The sequence below is a fragment of the Drosophila santomea genome, chromosome X, assembly GCF_016746245.2.
Source record: "Drosophila santomea strain STO CAGO 1482 chromosome X, Prin_Dsan_1.1, whole genome shotgun sequence".
Classification (NCBI taxonomy): Eukaryota; Metazoa; Arthropoda; class Insecta; order Diptera; family Drosophilidae; genus Drosophila; species Drosophila santomea.
This window is the reverse complement of record NC_053021.2, coordinates 12,989,186-13,016,169: the sequence shown is the minus strand read 5'-3', so window position 1 is coordinate 13,016,169 and position 26,984 is coordinate 12,989,186. Positions and strand designations below refer to the sequence as shown.

The 26,984-nt window shown below is 42.7% G+C and overlaps 2 protein-coding genes and 1 pseudogene across 4 annotated transcripts in view; 2 read left to right on the top strand and 1 right to left on the bottom strand.

Annotated features, from left to right (window-relative positions):
* The window catches only part of LOC120455562 (zinc finger CCCH domain-containing protein 13), a 151,530-nt gene that overhangs the window by 9,641 nt on the left and 114,905 nt on the right, over nt 1-26,984 (top strand). The window lies entirely within an intron of this gene.
* On the top strand, nt 1,003-8,842 carry LOC120455681 (annotated as a pseudogene).
* LOC120455563 (LIM/homeobox protein Lhx1) overlaps nt 21,678-26,984 on the bottom strand; it is a 49,684-nt gene continuing 44,377 nt past the window's right edge. For both annotated transcript variants that reach the window (XM_039641925.1, XM_039641926.2), the window contains 2 exons: nt 22,915-23,176; nt 21,678-22,329 (listed from right to left, as the gene is read on the bottom strand). In XM_039641925.1, the coding sequence (XP_039497859.1) occupies nt 21,953-22,329; nt 22,915-23,176 (639 nt within the window). In that variant the 3' untranslated portion in view covers nt 21,678-21,952. The remainder of the gene's footprint in view (nt 22,330-22,914; nt 23,177-26,984) is intronic.

Below are 26,984 nucleotides of genomic sequence, written 5' to 3'. Positions count from 1 at the left end.
CGGAATTAAGATGACGTTTTATTGATTGATTGTCACAAATGTTTTCAGTGCTTGAATGTACTAGCTCTGCTTTTGTCAGCCACTGCAACCATTCCTTAAGCTAGTTATACACTGCCAAAAATCCATACATTTGTGATAATTTAAATAATTCCCACTGCATATTCCAAAGTGCGAAGTTTCCTGCTAAATCGAGCATAAACAAGAAAAGTGATAGTTCCTTGCTTGAGTTGAGTAGCAGAGCTATCGTGTGCCACATTTCTCCGCGTGTACCTATATCACTGGCCATGGCTGTGCCGTGGTATCAGCTCCAGCATCGGCGGCAGTTCTCGATCCTGTTGTTATTACAGCAAGCACAACTTTTTATCACCGTCGCCACCCCCAAAATGCCAGTCAGCGTTGCATCGTCAACAGCAGCAACATGATTTTCGGATTGCTGGGGGTATCTGGGGAGCTGTATGTATATATATATATATATATATATACATATATACATTTATATATATAGACAAATATTTTTTTGGGGGTTAGCTTTTAGCTGGGAGCCAAGAGCCGTGAGCTCGAGAGTTTCAGCTTCAGGTCTTGCTGTGTGCGGAGCTTTTCTTTTTTTCTTTTTCCCCCCATTGGAGTTTATGGTCTTTGTCACACACACACACACAGGCACACACTGTCGCCAAATAACACTCACACAGACACGGGCAGCCAGTCAACTGTTATGTGTTCAGCCATTGAAACGTTTTATCAAAACTACCCATGGCACACAGGCTCAGTTTTGTTCGTTCGGGGGTTTGGGGGTTCGGGGGTTGGGGGTTGGGGGTTAGGGGTTGGGGTGTGGAAAGTCCAGGGCCTTTTCCCCAATGATGAAAAAATAGTAGAAAAGCCATAGAACAGCAACCTGTCGTCCGAATCCGTACTCGATTCCAGAACCCCAACCTGCAGGAAAGACGAGGGACCTTCTTGTACTTGGAGAATGATTTTGTTTTTCACTTCGAAAGCTTTTCTACGATGCAGCATGGTTATGAAGAAAAGTAATGTATAACTACGATTTATTAGGTTTTGCGGCAATCTGAGAGATTTGAAATTAACCGCTTGAACAAGATCTTTGTCTAGAATTCGGTACTCTACAGTCAACCCTCGCTGTGGTCGTTCTTTTCTGGCTGTGGCCGCTGTTTGTTTGTTGTCTGTGTGCCTTTCAGGGGTCAAATTGTAAACGAAATACGAGCGTTTTGGGAGCAGCAGCAGCAGCAGCAGCAGCAGCAGCAGCAGCAGCAGCAGCAGCGGCGTTGCCTGATTTTGATGGCCTGTCGACAACAACACAGCAGCAGCTAAGGCAGCAGCAACAACAGCAAAAACAACAGCAACAATAGCAACAGCAGCAACAACAGCAACAAGAGCAACAACGGCAACAACAGCAACAGCAGCAACAACAGCAACAAGAGCAACAACAGCAAGGACACCAGAAACTACAACATTGAAATCAGCAGCAGTGGCACTTGCAACAGCAGCAGCAACAACACTGCAGGGCAACAAGGATGTGTGGGCGTCATTGCAGCAGGCAACTGCAAACTGGCGACGTGCAACGTGCAACATGCAATGGGCAATGGGCAATGGGCAACTTGCACCGTGCAACTGGCAACGTCGCACTACGGGGACAATGTTGCTGCTGCAGGACATGGGAATGCAAGTGGAGCAGCAAAATCAAGAGGTTGCATTGCACATCTGTGCGTTACGGCCGTGCCACGGCACGTACACAGATACAAATCACACACACAATGTTTGAAAGCTGCACTTGACATGCCGAAAGAGACAGACCGACTGCGGGAGCGAGAGGGCAGAAGCGAAGTGGTCAGGTGTGTGTAGTTCCAAAGAACCAAAGGCTGTGCCTTTTGTGTATGTTGTTAATTTTTTGCAATTATGTGGAAGATTGCATTGAAGTTGTTCAAAAAAATAGGGAAACCTCGTTGATGCCTCTTCAATACTTACCACCTTTCCGGGGAACAACTCATTTAAGGCACAATTTTTCGCTGCCCAACCAGCGTCTAAATTTGGTCTTCGAAATGGAGATTGTCCGAGCGGGAAACTCGTGGATTTTCATGCACATTTTTCTAACAGCCAAGCAGCAAGCTCTCTATTCCGGTTCTGCTTGCGGTAGCTTAAAGTATGGTAATTTCTTTGGCACCACCCGAAAACACCACACCCAAACACCCAACCACCCAACCACCCAGCCACCCACATTATCCGACAGCAAGTCAAGCCACAAATGCGACTTTCGGTTCAGGTTCACTTTTGGGTACTGGGCTCTTTTTTATGGCATAGATTATCATAATTATTGTAATACTTTTGCATGGCTTGACTTTGCCGGCAGAGAACAGAATAGAACCAAACTGAACTGAACTGAACAGAGTAGAGTAGAGCAGAGTAGAGCCACCCCCTTTCCGCCCTTCGGGGCTTTTGAGCTTCAGTGATTTGCATTTTTTGCAGCCCCAGCTTTTCCTTCTACCATATTTATGTGCGCTTGGCTGGAGATGAAGATACGGGAGACAGATACGCTTTACGGCAAATGGCAGAGGGAAATCGCTGCGAGGTTTATATATATCTACATATATATATATGTATATACATATATATATATTTGTAGAGATGACCTGTGTGCCGGCGAGGTGTTTTCCCTGCTACTGTGCCAACAATAGCAACTGCTCCCACGGGAGGCGAGAAGATCCCAAAAAGCCGAGCCCAGAAGTTAGCATCTGTTGGATAAAATGCTGTGCGCATGAAGATGATGATGCTGCCTGATTCGGAAGACGATGATGGGCCCCATGTGGCGACCCGATCCCAGCCAGCAATGGCGTCCAATGTTAGTCCATGTTAGCCCTCGAAAAGATCAATCACGGCATATGACTTAACGATTGAGTTCGGATGCGTGATGCAGCATATAAAGGTTAAATCCGTGGCCTGCATGAAATGCTAATAGTTTATAGATGAGATGATGTGCATATAGAAACATATTTATATATATATATAGAGAGAGAGAGAGATACATCAGTTTCGCTGTCTGATTCCCTTTCCCAGCTAATTGGCTTATCAGAGGCTCACTTTTTCCCCAGCAACAATTGCCACTTGTGCGCTGTTCCTAGTGTTCCTTGTGTTCCTGGTGTTTTCCCGCTGCCCGTTGACTTTGGCATTTGGCAATTGCATTTAGCGCCAAATCAAATCGTCTGATAATCACGTTACAAAAGCCAAATGCGCCGAAATTAAAGCCAAGAACGCGGCATGTGGGCTCCGGATGAGGGTGCGGTGCACAAGGGGCAAGACCAGCAGGATCTGCTGTTGCATGGCAACTGTATGAGGCACGCAAGGACATCGAGGGCTCGAGTTGTCGTCGGCAGGCGACAGGTCAACCCCAAAAACAGAGCTCAAAGCACCAGTCGCGAACCCTCGACCCCTGCTGTGATTTTCGGGCAGTTTGCTGAACTCCCGCCGGGATCAGAGAGATGCGCCGCGGCGCCAAATTCGCTGGTCGCCGCATCTTCCTTCGTCCTTCGCCCTTCGTCCTTCGTCCTTCGTCCTTGGCCCTGGGTCCTTTGCCCAACGCTTGTCGTTTGGCTTTGACATGCTTCCCCCGCCCGATTTTCCAAACTCGGTGGCCGCGTAGTGATGACACAAGTTTTGCAAGTTTTTTCAGCGCTTAAACGCTACTTTTAAAAAGCCATAATTGCAATTTTAAACGCTCTTTAAACTATTTCCACTCAGCGAGTGTACTTTTTGTTTAGATATATATTTTCGATCCGTTTGCTGGCCACAAAGTCTGGCTATATTTTGTTGCAACACTGTCGCGAATGGCAGCTTCAGGCATCGTCTGTTGTAGCTGTTGTTTGCCTCTGCCACAGCCGCTGCCTTTGCCGCACAGGGACATGTGCAACACTCCGGGGCATATATGTGTACATATGCCATTCACTTTTTCGAGTGTGTATTTCACGGCCCGTCGAACGCCCATTCCAATAGCGATGCCCTTCAGCGGGCCACCCTGCGGTGCGGTCCACCCCTGAATTGGTTGAAATAAAAAGGGAACTATTTTGTTTGTATTTAGATTGCATTACTAAGCAAATTGCGGAAAAATTAGCGGCTGATTTGGGGATCATCTAATTACAAGGGCAACGGCACACGACCAGATGCAAACGGAACAGCCGAGGGAGTGTTTGGCCTTATAGACATCCTCGTACATTATACATAGTACCCTGGCCATATATCACATTACCCTGATTTGGCTCGGTGCGACAGCGACCGCGGATGTTGACCAGAAACTGCCATATGTGCCCTTAAATGCATCTGTATCTTTTTTTATTTGTTCGTCCCTCAGCAATTGCTGGGCAATGAATTTAATTACGAGCTCAACGAGGTATGACTTTCTACGATTGGACCAATATTTCGAAAGTTCTGATCAAAATACTGATACTTATAGTCGCAAAATGACAGAAAAGCGATTTTCGGTAAAAACCGCACCAAAAATTTGAAGAAAAGTGAAAATAATATAATTTTTTTTCTGAAAACACAGTTCGATAGGAAATTTAATTACGAGCTCAACAAGGTATGCCATTCCATATTCGGGCAAATATTTCGAAAGTTCTGATCAAAATACTGATATTTATAGTCGCAAAATGACAGAAAAGCGATTTTCGCCAAAAAATCATCACAAAAAATTGGAAGAAAAGTGAAAAAAGGAAATTATTTTTTTTGAAAACACAGTTCGATAGGAAATTTTATTACGAGTTCAACTAGGTATGCCATTCCATATTCGGGCAAATATTTCGAAAGTTCTGATCAAAATGCTGATATTTATAGTCGCAGAAACACGATTTTCGGCAAACATTCCAAAATCATGGTCAAAAATTGGAAAATTTAATTCAAGCTTCAACATTTTGAAGCAAATTGGAGCATTATTAATTACTATTATTAATTTCTGACTATCAATGAGCAACTGAATCATGCTGATGAGCACGATGTCTTCAGACACTTTAAACCTCTTCGGGGAGATCATAAAAACTTTGCCATGTTTGATGGAAAATAACAAGCTCTGTCTCTGTCTCTGTCTTTTTCCCTCAACATGTTCTGCATTTTGTTCGCAGTCAAAAATCCACTTGAGTGAAAGTTAAACAAGTCGGCAAGGGAAGCACTTTTCCAGCGGAGAACCGAAAACTGAGAACTGGGAACCGGAATGGCACATTTTCTGCTATAGTATTTCCGTTTTCTCAGTTTTTAACAAAACACAGCCACAGGCGATTTTCCAAAAATGATTTCGGAATGAGTTTTTCCCTGCCTCGAACTCCAGCCATCTTAAGCCATCTTCTTCATCAACCCCGCCCAACCGCCCAACAACAACTCCTGCACTTTACAGCCCCATTTTCTCCCCTTTTTTGCTTGAGTGTGTGCAAAAGTTGCAAAAGTGATTCGGGCATAAAACAGATAGAGAGGCAAGTCGCAAAAGTTGGGGAAAAATTTCGAGTGGAAAACGCGGGGAAAGGGGGAAAGGGGGGAAAGCAGTCAGTCAAGATGGCTGCCAGCCAAGTTGTTGTTGTTGTTGTTGTTGTTTTCCCCAATGAAGTGGAAGACGGAAAAGCCGGAAAAGTGTGTACAACGACGTTCGCTACCTGGGCCAAAAGCTTCATTCTAGAGAAACCACATAGAGCGATTCTATATCCTTACCTATAAATATATCCTATGACTTACTGATTTACTATATCTCTGCTATATCAAATAGTGAAAGAATGTATCAGAGGCTTTTCTGAGTCTTAAGACTCTAAACTTCGACTGGAAGTAGCACAGAAAGTTACCAAAAATAGCAGATAGCAGATCCTTAAAGGCGAGTGTTCAAGCGGCTCATGTTACACGAGTGAATCCTTAATGTGTGTGCCAGTGTGTATATATCACCCGGCGGCGACAGGTAATTGTGTTTCAGTTGCTCCTCCTTATTTTTTTCCTTGGCAACAATAAAAACGATGACAATGCCAGTTTGTGTTGTTCTCGTTGTTTGTTTGTTTGTTTGTTTGTTTGTTTACCAGGTGGGCTTTCGGGTGGCCAACAGCCACCAACCAGCAGTCAGTAGTCAGTAGTCAGTAGCCTTGAGAGCCACTGCGTCCTTCAATCTCCATTGCTTGAGTGGATGCTGGTGATGGCGATGGTGATGGAGATGGCGATGGCGATGGTGTGCTGCTGCTGGAAAACTCATTCAAAGTTGAACGCAATTTTTCTTGCGTCCTTTATTCACACGCACATGTGTGCTTGTGTGTGTGTGTGCCTGTGTGTTTGTGTGCTTGTGTGTTTGTGTGTTGGTGGTGGTGGGGGGCATTCATTTCCTCAGCTTTACCGCTTTACCTTGACGCTCCTTATGCCAAAGCGAAATGTGTATGAAAATAAAAAATGATAAAAGTTGGCAGATAAAAATTACACACGCACACACGACGCACACACTTACGCAGCTGTGCTGTTGTGTTGCCAATTCATCTGCCTGCATACAAAATGGCGAAAGACCAACCAGCCCCGCCCCCTCCACCCATTCGCTCCTGTGGAACGTTTATCCTTCGTCCTGGCACCAAAACTCAATTCGAACGCCGCCAGCTTTCCCCATCTTGAGGCCCCTTGTCGCCGCCCCAAGAACATCCATGTCGGGAATTGTAATTTTTCTTGCTTCATTTCCTTTGCCGTTTTCGCTTCGTTTTCCCTTTATATGTTGTTTTCCCCTCCCCTTTCCACGCTTTTCCTGTTCCGTCGCTGTTATTGAGAAAAGCCATCGAGCGCCGGGCTACAGCATAAAGTACTGTTTAAAGTATGCTATTTGTTGCAGAATAACACGGTTGCTCAGCAATTAAATCAATCGAAGCTTTAAGAACTTATTATTTTATTTAAGCCATAAAAATATAGTAAATAATATAGCAAATAAACTAGTTGTTAATCATAAGTTGGAAATCATAAGTAGGTATTACTATTAAGAATCTTGTTTCCGTTTTCTTGCTGCATATTAAGCTTCTTTGCTTTCGGTGCCATTTAATATTCCACAGACTTTCTTCCACAATCTCCCTATTTTTCCCTTTCGAGATGTCTTTGTGCTCGATTTTCCTTCGCCATGTTTGCTGGAAAAATGTTTCATGATTTTCTTTTTTCCTTTTCTACTCTGCAATCTTTCTTTGCCCATTTTGAATGGCTTCTTATTTTTGCACTGGCTGCTGGTTGCCATTTCTTTTCCTTAGTTTCCAGTAAGTTGTCTGCTTTCCACACGGCAACTTTCTGTTGATCAGCGAAATAAGAAGAAAGATGCAACAATTTCGAGAAATCAAAAATATTGACTATTTAGAGTGTGCTTAAATGTTATCTTAATAATTTAAAAATAAAAAATAAAATACTGTTCCTTAGTTTTTGGCACATTCTCTCGTGCAATTTTCGCACGCTTTTCCTGGGTATTTTCTTGTGAAACATAAAACATAAATTATCTGTTTGCAGAACGAATGATTTAAGGTGCATGTTGTTCGAGCGAAAGGAGCAAAGGAGCAAAAGGAGCGAAAGGAGCAAAGGACGAGGCGTGTGCGACAGTCGCGAATGCAATTTAAATATTTGCATTTCGCTGTTTTTGTTTTATTCCGACGGAGTTTTCCCCCTGTGAAGCTGGAAAATCGAGCGAAATTCACATGGCACGGTGGAAAACGCATTGTTGTTGTGGGGCTGATCTTTGCGCAAAAAAAAAAATTGAGAAATGAAGAAATGGGAAATGGAAAATGGAAGGTGCAACAGCAGATTGAGTTGCATTGCAAGGCGAACGGTTGCGTCTTAAAGCTTTAAGGACTTGCCAGCTGCGAAATTGCATTACTGAGTAATTTTTCCCTCTCAGCTGCTGCTGCTGCTACTGCTGCTAGTGCTACAATTTTCCCTGCATTTTCCCTGCATTTTCCCCCGCAATTTTCCCGACCATCTCCGCTGTCTGCTGCTGCCTTCATTTTATTTTGCGCGCAATGAAATTGAAGTGAGGCAGCAGCAAAACAGCAAAAACAGAAACGGGTCCTGGGATATACGAGCAGGGACATTTACAGTTAACTTCATAAAGAAAATTTAACGAGCAACATCCTGCGCATACAGTGGGGAAATGCGGGGAGGGGGGTAGCGCAACAAGGATGACGACAACAAGATAAAATGCATGCTCGGGAAAGGAGAATGCTGAAAGGAGCAAGCGAGACACGACGAAATACATTATACGACAAGGACAACTCGGCCGAGATGCACACAGAAAAAAGAAGCCCAACAAGTTAAATGGGCCGAAAGCATATGGCCAACTAACTATTGAAGAGCTAATAAGTTAAATGGACTGCACCGAGACTGCACTATTCTAGAGCTTTACTCATTGCAACGATTCTTTTCGATTCTTTAAGTAGTTTATTTTTCAGGATTTAAAAATCTAGTTACAGCACTTTAAAATTCACATTCGGAATTTTAGAACTTTTTCAGTGTATAACGGGGATATGGACAGGCCATGAAACGGTGGCAAATAGAAGGCCGCCATCTGCCCATCAGACGCTCATCAGGTCGCGCACCCCTCACTTCTTCACCTCCTGTCCTTGCCCTCTGCCCCTAGCCACCTCCCCCTTTCTCTTCCCCTTTCTCTTCCCCTTTCTCCTCCCCTTTCTGCTCCCCTTTCTCCTCCCGCTTCCTTCTTCCTCATCGCTTCTGTCCTTCAGACGAGGCAGCTGCAAATCCTGGACGGACACATAGGCGGGAGACAGAGACGGCGGGCAGTGGAATGCCAGTTAACGAGTTTTCTCCATTCTACGTTCCGTTGGCGCCCGAACAGGGTCCTCGCAACTAGGGGATGGCTTTTGAAATGCATATTATAGAGTATTCTAGAGTGCCAGCAAATATTAGATTGTTACTTAGCAATTGTTACTTTCTTTATCAGTTTTCAAAATAAATTTTAATAAGCTACAAATAGCATAAGCTAGTAACTGCTACTAAATGAAGTGTATGTCCTGGTGCGTCTTGTTTTTGGCTAGCAGGACGCCTACCTCCTGATTTCATATTTGTTGCTGCCACAGTAGTCGCTGTGTTGTTGCTGCTTCGCCTGCTACGCTTTAAAAACACGATTCGAGGCCTTCGCAACACGATTCCAAGGGGCCCATGCCCATCAACGGCGTCATCATCAACATGACATCCTGGCAGTCAGCTTTTCCACTCCTCCCTTGCTGTTTTTTTTTTCTCCTCTCCTCTCCTCTCTTCTCTTCTCTTCTGTTCTGTTTCTTTTTTTTTTTGTGTGTCCTTTTTTGTGCCCGACCAACCTGTGTCTATCAGTTTGTGTTGCTTTTTTGGGGTTAGCCAGTGACATTCCCGTGTCGACTGAGTGGTTCGAGTGGGAAGTTAGAAGGTGATGGGTGGTCGTTGGACGATGGGTTTGCCAAGTTTTGGGGAGTGCGGGTGGAAAATGCGAAAATTCAGTTATGAATTCATTTCGAATTGAGGTAACATGATTACCGCTATGATGATGCTCTTCCGCTTCAACATCGTCAATATATTTCGCTTGAGCTGTGTTTATTTACGTGCCCTGCTTGCCGAGAGAGGGGGCCTTTGTGGGGGTGGAGGAGGGTTTCCTGCTATTCAAGGGGAGCCAGGGGGGAGGGGGGGGGGTTGGTGGTGGACAGCCCGAAATGAGCTTTTGCCACGCCAAGGTGGCGCTGCTCAAATAAACGAACGCCTCGTCGAATTTTGTGGCTCAGAGAGACAACGACCACAAATCGAAGCATCCCAACTTGCAACAAAAATGGTTCCTTTACTTATTAGTTAGTTATATTTATTCTACATTTCTATTTTACTATTTACTAGTTGCAAGCGATACGTTACCTATTGAACTTATTAACTTAAATTCAAGTAATTGGCATAGAAACACAGTGATGAGAGAAAATAATTGAGTTTTCAGCGTGCGCACGCTTTTTCTGCCAGTGTGACGGCTGCAGATTGCTGAGGGAAAGTCGAGGCGTTTGGGGAGGTGCCTGCTTCCACCCGGGGGGAGTTGTTTTCTCGCTTTCCCAGCTTTTCCCTGCTGTTAAGTGGGGGCGCGCGCGCATCATCTACAAAATGGCTGTCAACAACAACATGGCGTATACGCGTTATGAATACGCATTGCTTGTTTAAGTCTCTCTGTGTTTGTGTGCGCCTGCGAGGGTGTGTGTGTGTGTGTGTGTACGTGAGGGGAAGGGGGGAGGGGGGGAGGGGGAAGCTGACTTTGCCCCAAAGGCACTTCAAGTACTTAAAATTTCACACTTTTTTCCCCCAACTCTCGCCCATTTTGTTGTTTGCCTTGTTTAAAGCGAAAAAGTTGTCGCAATTTAACTTGAGCAACATTTTTCCAGGCTTTTCACTGGTTTTTCTCCTGCCATCGAAATAGGTAAAGTTTAGATTGGGCATTTCCCAGCCATATAATACCAGTGGGACACCTTTTGCCAAATAGAGAAATAGTAGCTGAAATGCTAAAGTCTGGCAAAATATCAACATAATTAAGCTTATCATTATATTAGGGCATTTTAAAGGCGTTTTTTAAAGCTTAAAATATAAACTATAATTCACCATCGATGGCTTGTCAGCTGGCATGGCAATAAAATAAATCAAAGTCTCATGAAAAACCATAATTCCTGAGTTGTTATTGAAATGTTCCCATCTCACTTTTCAATTTAATTGCCAGCAATTTAAGGCTCACCTTGAATGAGCAGCGTTTATATACATACATATGTATTTGTACGATTATAAATACTGAAAATGAAAATTCCTTAAGCGCTTTAAGCCGTTTGAAGTCTGTCGAAAACCCACGTGCGACCACGTCTGTCTGCACTCATCCGATTTCGTAATCATTTGGCCAATGCAAATGCTGCAACTTATCACATGCAGAACAGCACAGTGGCCCAAAAATTGCGTAATGCCAAAAATAACCAAAACATAAGCCCCAACGCACACGAAAAGTAAATAAATATGCTAATAAATTTTTCAAAATAAATCTGTAATAGATAGCAGATATGCGAGGCAACCAAATAACCAACGACAACTAAATGCAATCCTCCACCTGCCACGCCCCTCGTCCACCTGTAACAGCCACCAAAAACCCAAAACCCACAGCCCCCCCCTGCTATCTCCGTCTCGCTCGCACTATAACCAAGCAACATGGTAAAAGTTTTTAATCCACGTTTGGAAAAATTTTTCACACAAATATTTACACAACTCTTCGCTCTAACGATTTGCGCAAACATGAGACACACTCACACACACACACACAAATACACTCGCACACACGTGCTCAATTTTTGATGCCGTAAACGCACACTCACACTAACACACACAGAGAAAAACTATCGTTGTTTTCGTGTTTTAAATGGACAACAACTTTCTTAAAAAGTTCTAAAAACTTTAAACGTTGTAACAAGCTTAAGAAGCTGAAACATTCTACATTTTAACTGTTTTTTTTTTACAATTTTCTGTTTAACAAGCAAAAAATAAATTCACAATAAAAATATAGGGTACAACAATTCAATATTTTTTTTTACAGATAATTAAACACAAAAAAGTAGGCAATAAGATATTCCATCCCATATATTTGGAATATATTTTGGTTAGTTTTGGTCAATATACTTTGTGTTTCTTGTGCTGCAGAATATAGTTTAATCCCTATTATCCATAGAACATAGTACATAGTTTTTTCCAGTGCAGAGACAGTCAAACAGACACACCCGCTCACTGTTAGACAGACATTTTAATGTTTGTAAAGCTTTTAAATGCTCCACACACATAGATTTTTGCTCTTCCGTTTTCCGTTTCCCCTCCCTCCCTACCTCCCTCCCTTCCCCGCCAGCCACAACTTTTCCCTGTCGATTTGTGTGTGTGTGTGTGTGTGTGGAACAAATGGCAAAACAAATAATAAAGCAAAGCAAAAATAAATAAATGAAAAATTTTTAATAAGAATTTTATTTTGTGATATTTTTAGAGACAAAAGAGGATTGAATGGTAGGCCAGCCAACGAGAAAAATGACTCGAGGGCGGTGGAAATCTCTTGTTGATTTTCATTTTTGCTGTTTGTCTGCTAAACACAAAACAAACATAAAGCTGTGTAAGTGAAGTGGTAAATGGGGGAAAAAGGGGGGGCAAATCTGGAGCATGGCAATTGGGGAAAATGCCACCCAACTTCACTCAACATGCGGCAAAAGTCAAATAATCGAGGAGTTCATGTGAAAAATTGCGAAATTTTTGTTAGGGCATTACGACCTTCGCATGGCAAATATTAACCATTAATAAAGCATTCAAATTGAAGAGCTCAATCACTTGTTCTTCTTCTTGTTTCTATTAATTACTTATTTAGCTAGAAAATGTTTAGAAATCACTTCATTGCGTTCACCTAAAACAGTTTTTATGCGGCAGTTAAAATTAAAGTTGCGGGCAAACTAAACTAAATATGCGGCAAATGCGCAGGAAACATAGAAATCGATGTCTATTCGTAAATAACCGTATATAGACATTATATTTATGGTCTTGTGTGTGCGTAAATAAATGATGAAATTTTTATTGGTCGTTTGGAAATGTCTTTGGCCGGATTTTGATTGTTTTTTCTGTCGATCTAAGCGCATTTTGTGTTTGCGGTTTTCTGATTTTTGCTGAATTTCATGTGGACCCCACACAGCAACAACACACAGCAATGCCAAAACAGCCATACAATGAATATTCATATTCGCATTCGCATTCGGGAGTATTCAGCATTGGATTGTAATAAAAGCAAAATCAACACAAAAATCGTAATAAAATCAAAGCAAACAATGCCCTGAATTGTGAATGTAAATGTGAATGTGGGTATGGGTGTGGGTATGAGTATGAGTGTTGTGCAAAATCGTATCTGGTTGTATGTACTCGCAGCCATATTCATAAATACACATGCATGTGTGTGTGTGGGTTCATGTGTGTCATCCTGTGGGCTCCATGTCCCTTTTTCGTCCTCTGTTTGCACAGCCGACGCCATATTTAATAACATATCAATGACTATTTTATTTCGACCAGAAAGGGTCGCTGCATCCATAAAAATATCGCCCCAAATCGATGGAATTGCATTCGTAAAATATTGCAATGGCCAATTTTATTTAAAAAATATTTAAGCCTTGTCTCAATTCTTTAACAATTCTTTAACAATTCTGCCATACATAGTATAAGTATTCATTGGATTTTCCAATGCTTTTCAAACCAATGCAATCATGGAGTGAATTCCTAAGCCATCAACATTCAGTTTGCCTGCATCTCGGGATAAAATCCATCAAATCGAGCGCAACGGTGCCAAACGGCACCACTTGCTGTTTTTATTTCTGTTTTGCGTCCCTCGAATGACGTTAACCCGCTGTTCCCCGGGGCTTAACCCCTTGGCAACCACTAATTGCCATTGCCCAGGCGCCACGCTTAATTACACGATAATTTCGCATGATCTTAGTGGAGCATTCAGGCCAAAACACACGCTATACACATATATGCGATATATGCGATATCTGCATATATAGTTTGTATAGTTTCTATACCAAAAAGGGGATGGGGTGGTGTAGGTGCACTTGTTCCTGGGAAATCTTGGATTGACCGCCGAGCATAAAGCGTTTAAATGGAGCGTGCCGCTGCTGAATTTCAGCTTATTTAATGCAAATGAAGCGACCCAATCCGACTTCCAACCGAAGGCCATTTCACTGTCAAGTCTGCACAGTATCCATATGTGTGTGAGTGTTTGTGTCTCTGTGTGTGTCTGTGTGCCTGTGTGCTATAGTGTGCGTGGCAGTGTGTGTGTGACAGGCATGTTGACGGCGCCTGATAGTCATTCCCATTCCCATTCCCCAAGTCCAATATTCGTGCCCCATCCACGCTCCATTCTATTCTGCTCTGATTCCTGTTCTTCGCTCGGTTTATACCCTGTAATTTGGAAAGTTTGGGTATCTAGAGCTGTGCGCTTCTGAATTTTATAATTTAGTTAATTCAATGCATTTACGAATAGCTAAAAGGTAAATAGAATACATACTTGTTGTGATATTTTCCTTTCTGGTGTACTTCAATTCATTATTTTCACAGGTTTTTGTTGTTTAATTTTTGTACTTTTTACATTTCTGTTTGAATGGTTAATTTTAAGCATATAGTTAATGGCAGGGGGTATTTTTGGGGTCTGTAGCTCCAAAGCAGCGAATTCTTACTTGTTTCAGCTGCAATCTAGTCCAATCTATCTGCGTAGACATCTGAAAAGGTGGGGCTACGTGGGCTGATGCTATTCTGCTTTTCTGCTTTCCTGCTCTTGTGCTCTTGTGCTTTCCTGCTTTGCTGCTTTGCTTTTCTGCTTTTCTGCTTTTCTGCTCTTTTGCCCTGATGCTTTGGTGACGACGACACGTGTTCGCCTTTTTGGGAAAACAGACAGCCGACATCGGACATCGGACGGTGGACATGATGAAAGATATAGACAGGCGGACAGCTTTATTACACGAGCAATGAGGGATTCGCTGCCCAAGATACGCGTGTGTATCTGAATCTGAAGGATGCGTTGCACATTTACATGCATCGATATCTGCATCTGCATCTGTAGCTGTAGCTGTATCTGCAAGTGGGTGGGCACGACTGCGGTCAGAATGCTAGCATTTCGCGGATTTCCAAGTAAATGCATCTTGTTTAAATGGGAATATCAGATGTTTATTAGTTCGCATGCCATTTGAAAGTAACTAAGTGGAATGAATCCATAACATTATTATTATATTATATTTTTTCATTTACTATTGGCTTTTGCTGAACATCGTTGACCTTAAAGTATATTGCATTATATATTAATTATGCTTAGCGTCCCTTATATGTATTTCCCATGCACATGAACTTGCAGTTGCAGTTGCAGTATGGTTGTGTGTGTGGTGTGGGTGTGTGGTTGTGCGTGTGTGTGGTTGTGTGGGTGTGCGGGTGTGTGGGCTGAGATTAATGTTTGGGTCTGCTCGATTCGATCAATATTGAAATGAATGCAAATTGCGAAAACATCTTATTGAGGCCGGAGCCAAAACAGATGCCTCGCTACATCAATGCATCGATGCATCGATGCATGTGCCCAGATACTGTAATGCACGCCACAGTATCTAAAGCCCTTTCTAAAGCTCATTATGGAAATTACTGAAAGGTGGGCGGCGTTTGAATTTACGACCAAAATGACCACATTGCAGGACACTGCCACAAATGGCAGAGTTAAGACTCACACATTGTTGTCCAAGCAGCTTACATTCAAAAGCCTTTCGGTATTTGGCTCGGCATTGTTCTCCCTAAATAGACACTTAATGGGATTTATTTATCAATAAATTGTGGAAATTTAAAGGGCTGCTTGGGACATTCTTAAATTACACTTAATTGTTACCGACTGCTTCTGCTGCTGTCGCATTGAAAATCCAAAGGATGTGCAATTTGTTCAGCTCACTTCGGGATATTTAATATTACTATATATTGTGGCCTAATTTTTGCGATTTTGTATTTGTATCGCCAGGAATAAAAGACACATGACCATTGCATGTTACGTACTACTCTTTTTTGGTTGCCCATCGACCATGTCGAATGCAAAGTGACAGTCGAGCAAGTTGGCAGCATTTTGTTTCGGTTCTCTGTCAGTGGTGCCCCTGCCCCAATCTCCCTGCCACAATCCCCTGCCACAATCCCCTGCCACGCCTCCGTTCGCGTTTCACCGCCCCCTTTTCGGGGCGAAAGGTGTCAAAGTGACAAGGCCTTAATACTTTGCTGTAACAATTTTCCAACGATACGGTTTTGGGTGTCATTTCGTGTTGGTAAGAGGGGTTTCTCGAGGGGTTTTCGAAAGGGGTTTTCTCGGTGAGCTTGCGTGCCGCATGCACTGACCCCCCTCCACCGTCGCCACTGCCACTGCCACTGCCCCAACTCCCTCCATTCGGCGGCGATCGCATTTCGGACCACATATTGAGCTTATCAAATATTAACACATTTCCAAGCGCTGACATCTGCGGCTCCCACTTCTTGAGACCCCAAAGCCCCCTTAAGAGCCACGTAAGCTCCCTCCCCCCCCTCCAAAGCGACATCCCCCCAACCCCAGCTGCCACGCATGCGCCGGCTTCCGCTGTTACGTGGCATGTCCCGAGCAGCCCCCCCTCAATGCCCCTTGCGCCCCACCTCTGACATATAGACATGCACATGGATATGGACATGGACATGGACATGTCCCTGTTTCTGTTTCTGTTTTTGTCCCGGGGTCTGCTAGATTTTGTATGCTCCAAAAGTGTGTATTATTTAACTATATAGAAATATAGCTTTTAGTTTATAAAACCCATAGAGTGGAATCACATGAAGTGGAATTATTACTATTATCTCTTGCAAAGCAAACAAGTAAATGATTAGGGTACTTCGATGTCGTATATCGATTGCGAATGGTTCCCATTGCGTCGCGCAGTTAGCGTGAAATGACATTGCGTGCTCCAAGTCAAAGGAATGGCCAAGGAAAGAGGGTTTCCTCGCCCGGGGGAAGTGGACAAAGCTGAACTCTGACAGCCCAGAACAGTAGCATTGCATGTGTGGACGCGACTGTGCTCGTGGATCGCTACTTGGATGCGAAAGGTGAACGGAATGGGTCCCGGACATGCGCCCATACGTCACACCAGCTCCCTCGTTCCGAGGTTTGCGAGGGCGGATACAAAACATATGTAATGATGTACTATATATACAATTGAATTTCCTATCGATGCGGGAATCGTTGACGTTGGTAAATGTCTGCTGAAAGCCAAGTTGGAACTGAAAATCACTGCCAAAAGATAGCATTTTTGTGAAAAGTTGGTTCCTGGATTTTTGTCTAAACGATAATCAGTATTTTGATCAGGAAACTCGATGTACTGGTTCAATTATGGAATCCCAATCGATTTGCATTTAAATCTGGGAATTTACAACGTTCGTAAGAAAGGGATAGTTATGGTTAGTATTGGTAATGCTTTTTTGGCTGTCTAAGTTAACTAAGTAGGCTAGGTTAAATTTGGAAATGAATCCTACAGTGTCTGTATAATTATATTTGTATATGAATATTAATAGAGCCAACCACTTAACTGAACTAATAAGCTGCCTTTGTTTGGCATTTGCAGTTGCATCGTTTTAATGACAAAACAGGGGGACATCCACAACCAGTTCCCCCGTGGCCCCCGTTTTTTCGATACCCTGCCTGAAAATCCTTTGCCGAAAGAAGTGGAGGGTATAGGGTATAGAGTATAGAGTATAGGAGTAGACAGACCCTGGAAATTGGAGTAGGTTTGCGTGTCAGCAGCAGTGGCACTGCCGCAGTAGCGAAATCACCTCGGCAGAGCCCTGAAGGGACCCCCACCTGGCCATCTGGACAGACACTGGTGGATGTTCCATTCTGCCTTTGGTTCCGGCTGCTTTTGGGCCCTTTTCGCTCTTTTTTCCCCCCCATCCTTGGGTCCTGTGCTTTGGCGTCCTGTCTGCCGTCACAACTTGAACTTTTCACTTTGGCCCCAGCTGTGTGCCTTTTTTTATTTTAGCACTCGCGAGTACCCTGTACAAATAGTTGTGGTAATTACAATACACTATGTGCTATATATAGTACTTATAAAGTTATTGCGCTCTGATTGAATAAACTTAAATACCATTTGCTCGACTTGCCAATCCGCTTAAATTGATTTCAATTTCAGGCTCGTTTTAATTCGCTTAACTCTAAGCCACTTATTCAACCCATTTAGGGTATTCCCCGATCGATTCCACTTTCCACCCTTTCTCAAACCCTTATTCTCCTTCTTTTTTTTTTTTTTTGTTTCCAATTTCGAGCGCTTTGTTCGAGGTTGCTGAGCTGCTTTTCGACAGCTTCAAATCAAACATCGTCGCTCCGGCTGTCATTGCGTTGCACGCACATGCCGCTCGTACCGCTCGTGCCCCGCCCCCTCCCCCTTTTCCCCTTTCCCCCTCCCCCATCGAAGTACCACGCCACTGTGTGACTCACATGCCGATAATTGTGGGGCAGTAATTGTCTCGGGTTTTGATCGAAAATTGAGTCATTAGACGGCGCTCATGGAGGCAATCAGGCAAACATCAACAAACGCCGGCAAACAACAACAAACAGCGATGTGAACCACAACTGCAACAAAAGCAACAAGAAAACAGTAGCTGCACAGGAACATACGATGCATTTTATTATAAAACAAGATCTAGAGTAAGAACTTTAAGTTCCATATGATCTTGTGCGCTTTAAGGGCTATTTTGCGGTTGTTATTTTTGCCTTATAAGCCTTTTGAAAAATTCACCCCGATGATGATGGGCACGCGTGTCTAAGCCAAAAGTCCGAAAGCATTTATCACAACTGCAACGACAGTTACAGTCGCAGTCCGAAACTACAATTACAGTTTGTTGCTCAAATGCTGCTGGACATGCCAACATGAGTGATGATGAATGAATGCCTGATGAAGGACCTCTGGAAGTGGAAACTGCCAGGGAAAAGGACAGGGGGGAATGGATGGGCCTGGCCACGCCCACACACACCTCTGCCGCCCCTCTGGCACACCGGTCTAAATGCCATTTAATGTTAACAAATTCATTTTTGGCGACAAACGGAAACGGAAACGGAAACAACGCAAACAGCAAATTCTCACACACGGCCACGCACAGTGGGCTGAATAGGCAAAAAAACTGTTTAAAACTGCAAAGTGTTGTAATTAAAATGTTCGAAATATAACATTTTAATATTCATTTTCTTTGGTTAGTGGTTTTAGAAGCCTTTGTTATTTTTATCAGTTATTTAGCATAAAAAAACATACACAAACATTTGTATTTTAAAACGAGTTTGAGTAATATTTGTTTAATAGTTGAACGGTATTTGGAATAAATAACATTATACTATCTAGTTATGTATATATATATTTCATTTTGCTCACTGTGCGAATGCTGCTGGCAGCAGTTCACGTCCATCATTCACGTCCGCCCCCTGACCTCCGCCTGACCTGCGCCCACTGCTCGCCCCTGCAACGACCATGCCCCCTTTTTTGGCCGTCGGGCGGCTGCCAACTGATAAACGAACGTCACACATCAGGACTTTGGGCGGTTGGCAGGACGAAAAGTACAGGACCAGAGGAGAAACTCGTCCTGGCTCGACGCTTTTGTGGATTGATGGCCCAGGACAGATTGAACGCCTCACTCACACACACTCGCCCATGCACACAGCCTCACACACGCACACTCGCACACTTACACTCACACACACACACACAGAGAGCAGCTACTGATGGACATTTAATATGCGTTTTAGACAAGCCACAAGCACACGAGTGCAGCAGTGTGCGTGCGGCCGCATCCGTGTGTGAAGTGCAACACATCACAGGGCAACGCTCAGCTGAACGCCATGGGTACAGTGGAGCCTGGCTAATGGGGAAGCGAGCGCCAGGGAATAGGGAGATGTCATAGGTTGGATAGGTAATGGGTAATACCATTGCGTTACAGAATTTAAGAAAAAATGCAAATGCAATTTATTGAACTCAATGAATATTATTTAAATTCTTAATGTATAAAGTAAAGTTTGTGATCGCTGAAGGCGAGTCTCCACTGTTGCGTGTGTGCCAGTCCATGTCCATGTCCATGTCCATTTCCATGTCCAAGTGCGTGCCCCGTTTTGCAACGCCTGCAGATGTGGATATATGTGGCCATATATGTTTGTGGCCATCTGTGGATATATGTGGCTATATGGCGAGTACGAAATTCGTCATGGTTGTTGTTGTTGTTGTGTTGCTGCTGTTGCATGCCTTATCCTGCGGCAACAACAGTGTGGCATTGTTTTGCATTAAATGCTATCTACGTTGCCGTGTCCACCACCCCTCAAGTGCCCCCCCTTTTGGACGCCCGCCCCCTTCCCCTTCTCCCAGACGCCCCTTTTCATTGTTCGTGGCCGTGTTTTCGGTCGTAGGTGTGAATGCGCGCACATGTGTCGAACAAAAGGCACTGCTGACTGGCCAGCCATTCTCCCTCCACATCCACCTCAGTATTCACATCCACACCCCCACCCATGGCCATCATGGCCATGTCCGTGTTCCTGGGATGTGCATGTCCTGGACATCAATACTGTGTTGTCCCGATATTAGCCACGCATATTAACTTGGCCGACGAGACGAGAGAGTGCGATTAAAGACACAGCTGAGCTTCCTGCTAATGTTCACTGACTCACAGCCTCACTTCAAAGATATATATTTACGAATTGAACAATATATATAACCTGTTCCACCTTGGGGTTATAGCCAATTGAGGGATGTTATCTTAGGACTAATAAAGTTAGTCTAGTTTCCTGATTTTTGCTAAGACTTATAAGTGTGCTATCTCCTTTCTGGACCAAATCAACTTGCGATATCCTGTAAATGGGAAAAAACCAAGAAAACACGCCGTTTTGTTTAATTTTTTATTTTATATATATTTTTTTCTCATCAAATGTTTCTTTCATTTCCGTTTTTTGTTTGTTGCTCTTCATCGTCATGCTTTTTATTTAGGTTTTGTTAACAATTTGTGTTTATTTATTATTGATTTTCCCGCCTTTGCCGCGCTCATTCCTATGCGAATTTCTCTGGCGCTTTTCCTTGCAATTTCCACACTCCTATTTAGCCTTTATTATAATTTTTTTCATTTCTTTTCCATTCCTTTGCTTCCATTTCGTTTGCACAATTTTTATTTAATCGCTTGATGAATATTAGGATTTAGTTGTCTGTTTTGTGGTTTCATTTTGTTGTTGTTGTTGTTTCGGTTCTTTAATAAACTTACTCATTATGCTAACACTAAATACTTTTTACAATAATAATAATAATTCGCATCGTCATAATAATAATCAAAATTGTTAGCTGGGGGTTTTTTGTCTCGTTTTTTCGCTGCTATATTATTATAATTGGAAATTCATATATTTATGCTCATATACCTTTTATATTATATATACGTGTAATTTTGTTTAGGTGTCATCCTTTTCTAGGTTTACATTTAGTTTTAGCATTTCTGCTGCCTCCTCCTCCTCCTCCTCCTTCTCCTCCCATTCGTCTCATTTTTTATCCATTTGTTTATAATAAATTACGTTCGCTTAACTTCTAAGACCACAAAAAAAAAAAAAAGTTTAGTTTAGTTTGCTATGTGTTTTGTTTTTTCTTTTTTTTTTTGCCGTGTACGTGTGTGCTGCCGTATATAGCTCTTGTATATATAATATCTGGTTTATGTAGACTTAGGATCTAGTACATGCCTAGTTACGTTTATGTTGTTAGACAACGATTATAATATATATCCATATGTTACGTGTAATAATATAAAAAAAAAACGTTTTTCGTCAAAAAATGCAGGCAAAAATAAACATATTTTAGAGATACGAATAAAATGTGCTAATTTACAGAAAAAAAAATCTCTTTATGCAGATCTTTTTCTTTTAAGACTACAATTTTTTCATTTTGTTTTTATACACTGATACACATAAATAGTATTTTTGTTTTAATTACAGACAAGACGTTTAGTGTTTGCGTTTAATTTAATTTTTTTAGAGCTTTTCTTTCTTTCTTTTTTTATAGTTTTCGTTTGTTAAAAAAAATTGTTTACTATGTGCAGCGCCCATTATTTGATTTTTATACATTTAAGAGAGATTTTCTTTGTCTATTTTGTGTGTTTTTTTTTTGTTTTTTGTTTTATAATTTACAAATATTTTGGCGCCGAATTGAAATACAAAAAAATAGCACAGTTATAATAATAATAATAATAATAAAAGTATAACAAAAACAAAACGTAGCAGAGGGGGTGGGGCTTAGCCTTTGGCCAGAACGAGACGGCACTACATCTGACTCTCCTTCCCTCTCATTTACTCATTCGCTCGCGCCGCTCTCTCTCGCTCTCGCTCGCGCTCTCTGCCGAAGAGCAGCAGCCGCGTTGCCAACTGTTTCGTATATTACCAAACGAGCCCTTCATTTTGCATATTCTGCGGTTCGCTGAAATTCGCCGAGCTCATGAACTCCGGCGAATTGGTGCGGGGGCCATTTTGTTGCTGCTGCTGCTGCGTCTGATTCGCCGCTTGTTGCGCATTCTGCTGTTGCTGTTGTTGCTGCTGCTGCTGCTGCTGCTGCTGTTGCGCCGCCTGTTGCTGCGCCGCTGCCGCTGCGGCGGCCATCAAATGCTCGGCGCTCGGAGGCGGCGGCGGTGGCGGCGGTCCGACGGCCGACTGCAGTTGCATCGGCGGACCGCCCGCCTGCCCAAGGAACGTCGCCTCCGGCGTCAGTCCGAACTCGTTCACCATCGGAATGGGTCCGCTGTGGTCCATGGGGCCACCTAGAATTTGCAAGAGAGTCCCTGGTTAGTGGCGTTCTTTTATTCTTCATCGTTTTGGATGGAAATGCGGCTCATTCTAAGTTCATTCTAAGTTCAATCTAAGTTCAATCTAAGTTCAATCTAAATTCATTCTAAGTTCATTCTAAGTTCAATTTAAGTACATTCGAAGTTTATTCTTAGTTAATTCTAGTTCTTAGTTCATTCTAAGTTCAATCTTAGTTCATTTTGAGTTCATTCTGTTCAATTTACGTTCTATCTAAGTTCAATTTACGTTCTATCTAAGTTCAATCTAAATACATTCTATGTTCATTCTAAGTTCATTTTAAGTTAATTCTAGTTCTTAGTTCATTCTAAGTTCAATCTAAGTTCATTCTAAGTTCAATCTAAGTTCATTCTGTTCATTCTAAGTTTATTCTAAGTTCATTCTAAGTACATTTCAAGTTCATTCTAAGTTAATTCTAGTTCTTAGTTCATTCTAAGTTTAACTTAAGTACATTCTAAGTTTATTCTAGGTTCATTCTAGTTCTTAGTTCATTCTAAGTACATTCTAAGTTCATTCTAGGTTCATTCTAAGTTCATTCTCACCTGGCGCATTGAAGGGCATCGGTCCGCCGGGGTGTCCGGGAAAGTAGGGTCCGTCGTGCGGGTGGAAGGGTCCGCCGTAGCCGAACTCGAACTTGGCGTCCGCCGCAAAGTAGGGAAAGCCGGGTCCGTCGTCCAGTCCGCCGGGCGAGAGGTTCATGGGAAAGCCCCTCATTTTCCGGGCGCCACCGAAGAAGGGCGGTCGGCCCATGCTGGTGATCTGCTTCATGCGTCGCTCCTTCGACCGTTTATTCTGGAACCACACCTGCAAATGAATTGTGGGATTGCAACGTTAGTTTAGGGCTTTAAAAATTCATAAATTCAATAAAATGAAGATTGATCACTTGTACTGTATCTAAGTATGTAAGTAAGTAAATTTAAGGGGCAAGCTATTTGGTTTCTTTGGTGCATCGCTTAATGGAGGCGCATGCCTAATTGTTGCTGCCCCGCGATTCTTCTGGCTGTGTAGATTCTGATTCTGATTCTGCTGGTGGCTGCGGCTTTTGCTGTAGCTGTGGCTCTTGCGCATTGATGCTACCGCCGCACCGGGCGGCCGTCGCAAAATTAGCCCCATTCCCCATTCCCCACTCCACTACACATCAGCTCGCCGCTCCACAACAGGGAACAGAATCGCAAAGACTGAAGACGGAAGGCAGAAGACAGAAGACAGCAGACAGCAGACAGAAGACGGAAGACAGAAGACGCGTCTTCGCAGACTTCGATGCCATTTTTACGACGTTCTGGCTGTGGGTTTTCGGTTCATGGGTTCTGCAGTTTAGCAGTTCTGCGGTTCTTGGTCCTTGGTTCGAATCTTGGTTCTTTCTTGGTTCTTGGGCTTATGTACGTTATGTACGTTCCGGGTGCTCCAGAAGCACCGTGCCCAGCATGCAAAGTTATAAAATAAAAACATATTTCAAAAGTTTTAGTGGCACCTTTCGGTTGCCGCTCTCCGCCGATCCTTTGTCCCTCGTTTGTTATTCCCATCCTTTTTATATCCTCTACTCTCCTTTTTTTGTTTTTGTTTTTTTTTTGTGTTGTTGTGTTTCTTCGCCTGGCTCTTTTAATATTCATATCTGGGACGCGCTTTTAATGATCTGCTGCAACTTTTTTGATTTTTCCCCTGGTTTTATATATTTTTCTCAATGAAACTTTTTGATTTATGTCTTTGCGCGCCGCGCTCTTCAGTTTTTTTTTTTGGTTATTTTATTATCCCGCGTCTTTTTTTTTTCTGTTTTTTGGCAAATAGTTTCCAATGAATTGGGCTTAGAATCTGGTGTTTTTGTTCGTTTTATTTTGGTTTTCGTATTTTCGACCCAGTGCAGCTGTTGGCCAAAAGACTTAGAAGAGGCAAAGGCAATTTGAGCGTGAATTTTAATGATGAGCGCCGTTCTGCAGTTCATTTGAATTTATGAACTCGCCCGGGCTGACTAGACATGCATATAAGTCGGGGGGCCCTTCACATTTCACATTTATAAACTGACACATTCGGCGGCGCAGCGAATTTCGCTAGAAAAGCCTTTTTTTCGGGGCCTGAGAACGCCGAACGCCAAACTCCAAACGCCAAACGCCAAAAGGAAACCAGCATGGCAAAATGAAGAGGAGGCGAAGCTTCTTCCTTTACTTTTTTTTAAATAATTTTTTTTTTGTCGGCAAACAGGATGCACACAAAAGGAAGTAACATGCTGTGCATAGTTGGGTCTCAGTCTCGCAGACTTATACCGCATATACACCATACACCATACAGCATACAGCATACAGCATACAGCATATAGCATATAGCATATAGCATATAGCATATAGCATATAGCATACAGCATACCGAATGCCAATCCCGAACCACGTTACCATCTCGAGTTCTCGGTGGAGCGTGTGACTTTATGACAGCCAGGAAGATAATCCGCTGCGAGGAGCTGGAGTTCCACAAATAGGAACAAGGCAATCTAATGGGAACTCCTCGGCAGCTGTGTGACTTGTATTTCATTTAGCTATTTAATTTCCCACACTGCCAGTTTGATTATATTTAGCATATTATGTTTAGTTAATAGATTTGCTACTTTCGTCATTTAAATTTCGTTTTGTATGTGCAAGCTATTGAAAATTGGCTGAACGTAAAGCACTACCCATGACGTAATCACTTCATAAACGTGGCAAAACTCAATCCGGCAGTAAACTGAAGCCGGCGGAAAAAAAGGAGAAAATAAAGGAAAAACACATCTAGCGCATGCACACAAAGGGAAACCAACAAAGAGTGCAGAATACGCAGAACACGCGGCTAAGCTGCCACCGCATTTCAATTACACGTAGCACTGCAGCGAAATAAATAAAAGGTGAGACCCCCTCGAGCCACCCAAAACCCACCAGAAGAATCCCCAGCACCACCAGTACCACCAGCACCACCAGAGCCACCAGAAGCATCAGAACCACCCGCGAACAACCCACAAAAACCACATCGAATCCACTGTAAGCGGTGTGTTTGCCATTTTTTGCACATACTATATATGCGATATATATGCGATATTTGCCTCTGTGGGCCCTGCGGTCACATAATTTTTCATTTTCATATGCACACCGAACAAAAGAAACAACAACAATAGTGGGGGCAACAACAAAAAAACAACAGAGTAAACTAAAATATGCATTTACAATAGTTTTGAATTTGTTTGCCTGCTGTTTTTGCTCCTTTCCATTCCTTTCAGCACAGCTTAGTTTTCCCAATTCTTTGAGTTTTTTACTCTGCGGCACATTTCGCCATTTCCATTGTTTTGCTGCGACCACAAAGAAAAACAGCAACAAATGGCAAATGGTAAATGGTAAATGGTAAATGGCAAAAAGTGCAACAAAATGAAAATAGCAGTGCACAAATAAAACGCAGAAATAAACCAAAACAAAAAAAAAAAAAACAAAAAATACGCGAATTGGATGTGGGCGGCACACTGCGCGAAAAGGGGCTGGGCATGCATTGTGAATCGAAATGGGAAAGCAAGCGAATAGAATGCCAATAGTTTTTGGTTCTTTGAAGTATGCACATTTATTTTGCACATAATCAAAACATACGTTTTGATTTTCAAAACTAAACAACTAAAAAATATCATTTTACTCCTGTGCACTGCAAAATGTGGCAATCAAAATTCCAGTTTATTCAGCGCAGCAATTTTGTTGGCTCACAGCAAATGGGCGTGAAAAGCACTTTTCCGCAATAAATTTGAGAAAAATATTTTGCTCTGCCTTTGATTTTGATTTGCTTTCCATATATATATATATTTTTTATTTTTCTCTCTTGCAAAAACACACACGTACATTGTATGTATATATATTTTCCTTTTTTCGCTAGCTGTGTGTGTACTTTAATTTTAGTTGAGCAACTCGATTCGCGTTTTTCGCGTTCTGCCCTCTGGCTTATTATGTGGATATCGGATATTATGATATATCAAAATCGCATCATTTGCGGTTATCAACGGAACATACACATTTTTCCACTCCAAATTGTTGGCAATTTTGAAAAATGTGCGGCTAATATTTTATTTCCGCACTTGGGCAGCCGAAATTTGTTTCCAATTTGGAGCTTTCAACAAATTTCCGACTCGAATGGTAAAAGAGGGGGGATTGAGAGGGGAAGGGGAAAGGGGAAAGGGGGGACTTAAACTGAACTAAGTTGAACACGCGGCCAGCAACATTTGAACATTTAGTTAAATTATAGGTTAGGCTCTGACATAAAAGGGCAAACAACGTAGCATAATGGCCCATGGTAGCAATCACAAGGGGTCGGCCTCCGAGAACCGAATCCCTCACATAACAAAATGATTATTGCACTGAGTGGAGCCACACACTGCGAGAAATCGATGCTTAGATTCGATGCAAGACTATAAGTTTCAAATCAGTGCGTATCTTTGGGTATCTTAAAGATTTCCCATGTTGCTTACTTCTCTGTATCGACTCATTGGTAACCACTTCTATTCTTAGGCTTCGTTTTTTTCTCGCAGTGTGGAACAGGGAGCTCTCGGCCTCAGAGGGTTAAGTTGGCCGAGGTGTGCTCTCCTACCTTCCGCGACGTCCATCTGCATTGTGTTGGAAAT